Source organism: Cyprinodon variegatus, unplaced genomic scaffold (assembly GCF_000732505.1).
Source record: "Cyprinodon variegatus isolate N-32 unplaced genomic scaffold, C_variegatus-1.0 Scaffold228, whole genome shotgun sequence".
In the NCBI taxonomy this organism is placed as follows: domain Eukaryota; kingdom Metazoa; phylum Chordata; class Actinopteri; order Cyprinodontiformes; family Cyprinodontidae; genus Cyprinodon; species Cyprinodon variegatus.
Window position 1 is genome coordinate 132,575 of NW_015150681.1, and position 5,184 is coordinate 137,758.

The window sequence follows — 5,184 nt, forward strand, 5'->3', positions numbered from 1 at the left end:
AAAACCTCCACAAATTCTTAATTACAATCATGCCATGTTCTCCAGCAAATCCCATTTCTGCTCCAAGCAGAATGGTTAGAGTATCTCTTTATACATTTTCTTCAAACAGGAATATTATGAAAACAAGTTTCTCAGGTATCTTTCCAAATTTACCCACCAGTTTACGGATTCTGTCCAAAACCAGGTCAATGATCTCTTTGCCGATGGTGTAGTGTCCTCTGGCGTAGTTATTGGCAGCATCTTCCTTCCCAGTGATCAGCTGCTCAGGGTGGAACAGCTGGCGGTAGGTCCCAGTGCGAACCTCATCTAAGCAGGAAAAATAATAAGCACTGAACTTAACTTTAGGTTAACAGATATTATATGATATTTACACCTTTTTTTTTTAGCTTACCAATGACAGTGGGTTCCAAATCTACAAAAACGGCTCTGGGAACGTGCTTCCCTGCTCCAGTCTCGCTGAAGAAGGTGTTGAAGGAATCATCTCCCCCACCAATAGTCTTGTCACTGGGCATCTGTCCGTCCGGCTGGATCCCATGCTCCAGACAGTAGAGCTCCCAGCAGGCATTGCCAATCTGGACACCAGCCTGACCGACGTGGATGGAGATGCACTCACGCTACAGAAGAAAAAATATTTTAAAAGTGGAGAAAAATAAAAACTCGGATACCATATGTTCCACATTAATAACAAACATAATTATATATATATATATATATATATATATATTTTTTTTTTTATAATATCACAAAAGAGCACACAAATCCAATAAGATAAATAGACGCATCTCTGACATGTGGACTACATATCAAACTTTTCTTTGGTTCAGGTCATCTGTTGAGTTTTCTTCTTGCGCACTGCAGTTGTGTCTCAACTGCGTTGCTACGCAACGGCCCTTCACTAGGGAAAACGGTGACGTTTCTTTGAGCCCTTACATTTTTTTTAAACAAATAAATCTAGTCTTCTAACGGTATCAGAGATGCTTCATGCATATACTAGTAAAGTCTATTAAAAACCGCAGCGCTCCCCGCGCTCTGTTCGTCCGGTGAGCAAACAGTCATTAGTGTCCGTTACTAGCTTGCATTTTTAATGGCCAGCGCCATGCTGATGGTGCATTTGATCCAGTTTCCCTCCGGATAAGGTATCACTGGGAGTGGGTCGTGTTCTCTGCCATTGAATTACGGTCACAGCCTCCAGCTGTCACCATAGGATGGCGACTAAAGGGGTTTTAGTCGCGCTAAAGGGGACGATAAAACCTCCGATCTTAGCATTGCCCATCGAGGAGGGGAGTGGGAGGGGGGGCTCTTTGTTCAGACTGCCCGCCACGTCTCCATCCGAACCGCGCCAGAACCTCTCATTTGATCAAATATGACATTTTAAATTACATTTTGCAGGATTTCTGAAGCGTTTGTGTAAAAAAAAAAAAATTTAAATAAAAAAAAAAAATAAAATACAGTTTGCCTAAAAACTTCATTCATCCACCATTTATTTACTTTTTAACTCAAGTTATCAATAAATAAACCATCTAAGAACACTAATTTATTTCGTTTTTCCAAAGCTGCTTGAAGGTTCTTACCATGTTGTTTAGCTGAAGTTGTGAGAGAGGGTGGAAGAGTCTCCTCGGAGAAGGAGTCTTACAATTCGACAGTTATGGGGTCGATGTAAGAGATAATGGCGTACATGCTGATGCGGGAGCTTTATATGCGAGGAAGGCTTGGCGCCGGCAGCTTCTGCGCTCCTATTGGCCGAGTTGCTGTCACTCTAACGCTCTGAATGATTTCCCGGATTTCTATTGGAGGATTTAGAAATCTAGCTTAGTCTCCGCCCATCAACCCCACCCAGCTGGGAGCCACCGCTCCCGTTATTAAACTGCAAGAATCATGGCGTTTCTGCCTGAATGGAAAATGCTGCGTAATTTTTCAATAATGCTAAAAACAAAATTATGGGCAGGTTGAAGAAGAGCATTGAAACTCATTCTGTGTTGTCTATAATCAATAAAATCCAAATATAGCCATATATAATAAATATATCCATATATATAGATCCATATCAAAATTTAAAAATGAAATAGAGTGAATTGTATCAAAAAGCATTTAGTCAAAGTTGTAGCCTCAATAATTAGATATCAACAGAAGTCAAACATTAAAACAGGTCATTTCTTACACTTTCTAATAAAAACGTTTAATTTTCAGATATATTTTACAATGTTCATGATACCACATGGTCCAAAGAATTCAAATATAGTATATCAGTAATATCAGTAGTAAAGAATAGAGACAATATGTGCAGTTCTCTTTTCAAATCATGGTAAAGTGATTTCTGCTCCAAAAGTCTAGAGAATAATTGCATCCTAGAAAATACAAATTCCCACTGAGAACATGTCATGTCTACAATTACTTACTGTGTCCCTTTTGGTTTTCATGTAATTTAAAAACAGAAAAATATCTTCAAAATACAAATTTTAGGCCATGAATTCAGCTCCAAAAGAGTAATCAGAATTTGAGATTGTTTATGTTTTTTTTCACATTCTTATTCATTTTATTTTCTCGAAAATTGCCTCGAGAATTTATACACTAATTTTCAAATCTTCTGCACTTCATAATGATATTTCAGAATTTGATGAACCTTAAAAAGAAAAGCAAAGCATAAGTTAATCTAAAGCATTTTCAGCTTATGTGACCTGACATACAGTTAATATACAGCTTATAATGCATGTTTACATCCTGTTGTTTTACTTGCATGCATTAAAAATTCCTTGCTATGAAATGACGGGTGTGGCCTTTATCTGTTTGTATTTCCTGTCATTTGGCTCAAATCTACAGTCTTATTAAGTTAAGAGGTCAAACTGGCCTGTCTTACATGGGGGATGTAGGCCACAGAGAGCTGCAGATGCCCAACCCTTCCCCCTCCATCCCTGCTCCTAAGATTTAACGGCTCTTACTAGCTGAATAAAGGAGTTGCCTGGAAACAGCCTGGTAACCACACACAGAGAGCGCCTTTATCTGACTGACACGTGACCCAGCTTAAACTGCGGCAGCACTAGGAGGATGTGCCGTGTGCACCAGGGGGGATGTGATCTTACTCTTTCTCCCATCTCCATTTCTTGTCTCTGAAAGGGAAACGCCCTTTTCCACTCCCTGTGAGGTTGGTGTGCTGTGACTTAAAGATGGATGAGACAAAGCAGGTCTTTCTTTTTGGGTTAAGTGTTTTTTATTATCCCTAAACCTTTACCTTTCAGAGACAACAGCCATAAACTATTTTAGTCCAACACACTGTGAAGACCCTTAGTTGCTAACAACAAAATGATCTCCATGTCAACATTGTATAGAGTCATGCTATTCCTCATACAAAAAGAACAATCCTGCATTTGATGTGAAATGTCTACTGTTGGCCTAGTGGTTAGAGCAGTGCACTTGTGCTCTGAGAAGGTTGCAAGGACCCGGTCCGATCCCCACAGCCTCCACTCTTAACCCCACACTGCTCGCCGGGCACCACACAAGGGCAGCCCACTGCTCCCCAAGGGGATGGGTCAAACGCAGAGAGTAAATTTACCCATTGTGGGACCATAAAGGGATTTAAATTACTAACAATAAAAAGATTTTTTTGTAAAGAAACACAACAATCTTTTTATTGTTACTACAACAAAATGCTGAGTTTTTAAAAGCAGATAAAATTAGCTTATATGTTTTGGCTATGATGACGTCGGCACAAGAACTGAGGTCATTTATCAGATTCTCTCTTTACCTCCAATCAGTCCCAAACAGCAAAGATGTTCTGAAAATGTTTTTTTTTTGTTTGTTTTTTGCACATTTGTTTTGGCTTATCTGAATATTATCTTGATCCTTGTTGTCTAGCACTTAGAATGCCATTACCTTCTATAATGACAAATGAAGGGCATTGGAAAGTCCCAGCCTAGATGTTTGGGAACTAAGGGCTCTAAACTCTAGAGGAGCAGAAATTCACAGCTAGTGTTAAAAAAATAGATTAACGGGACAATAGCTTTCCGCTCCACAAATCTTAATTGAAAAGTGGCAAGATGTTGTTGAAAGGAAGCAATACCAACCCTGCTTTTATATTTGTCAGAAGGTTTATCAGGTACTCAGACAACATTGCATGGAACAAGTTGTTACATGACACTAACATAGTCTTCACTTTAGAATAAAAAGGAAAGACTTAAGGAAAAAAAGATTAAGAAAAATCCAAAAATAAGCCTACAAAAGACTTGAGTTTGGGTTGTTGGTTCACCTACAAGTACGAAAATGGCCCTGAAAATACAGCCAGAGCTATAGCGGAATGGTTTAGACCAGCACACATTAATACTTTTGAATGCTCTAACCAAAGCCCAGACTGAAACCAAAGATGAGTTTGCAAAACAAAAAAGAACATGTTTTTTTCATTGTTAATCCTTATTCAGTCTTTATAAGCTTTAGTTAGTTTGCAAAGCAGAATGGGCAGAAATCTCCGAGTTACAAAGCAGGTGGAGACATGCCCCTTACAACTCCAACTGAAGTAAAAGGTGATTCTATGAAGTATTACTCCATTATAAACTACTTTGTGTTAATCTATCCTATTAAATGTTAATAAAACAAAACACAAGTTACACCCTTTGCTGCTGTAACCTGATTACCTTGCAGGGAAGGTGATTTGCCTCAAGAATCGTGTGTTTACAAAACACAAAAATACATTTTGTCAGAACCCAGTAGATTCATTAGCCTTGAATCCAGAAATGTTTAGAACTAATGAAATGAAGTGACATGTATGATGTCACCAAGTAGTGGGATGCTGAAGCTATGTGTGTTTTTATTTTTAAACTGGTAAAGAGGGCGTGATTTGTGCCTTTGTGGACAGGAAAGATGCTTACCGGATTTTTATCAGTTAATTTAGCTAGTTGTGAAACAATACAAGAATATGATAGCTGCTGGGATTAGCCAAAAGCTGCACCTGCTGTTGTGATTAGCTAAAAGCTGCTACTGCTGCTGTGATTGGCTAAAAGCTGCGACTGTTGTTGTGATTGGATAAAAGCTGCGACTGCTGCTATGATTGGCTAAAAGCTGCACCTGCTATTGTGATTGGCTAAAAGCTGCGACTGTTACTGTGTTTGGCTTAAAGCTGCGACTGCTGTTGTGATTGGCTAAAAGCTGCGACTGCTGCTATGATTGGCTAAAAGCTGCACCTGCTGTTGTGATTAG

General features: G+C 39.1%; 1 protein-coding gene across 1 annotated transcript in view; it reads right to left on the minus strand.

Annotated features, from left to right (window-relative positions):
- Nucleotides 1-1,729, minus strand: part of LOC107088737 (tubulin alpha chain-like) — a 21,478-nt gene extending 19,749 nt beyond the window's left edge. Inside the window, exons 1-3 of the mRNA XM_015381092.1 lie at nucleotides 1,572-1,729; nucleotides 392-614; nucleotides 158-306 (exon numbers count right to left, since the gene is read on the minus strand). Of these exons, the coding sequence (XP_015236578.1) occupies nucleotides 158-306; nucleotides 392-614; nucleotides 1,572-1,574 (375 nt within the window). The 5' untranslated portion in view covers nucleotides 1,575-1,729. The remainder of the gene's footprint in view (nucleotides 1-157; nucleotides 307-391; nucleotides 615-1,571) is intronic.
- Nucleotides 1,730-5,184: the final 3,455 nt, after the last annotated feature.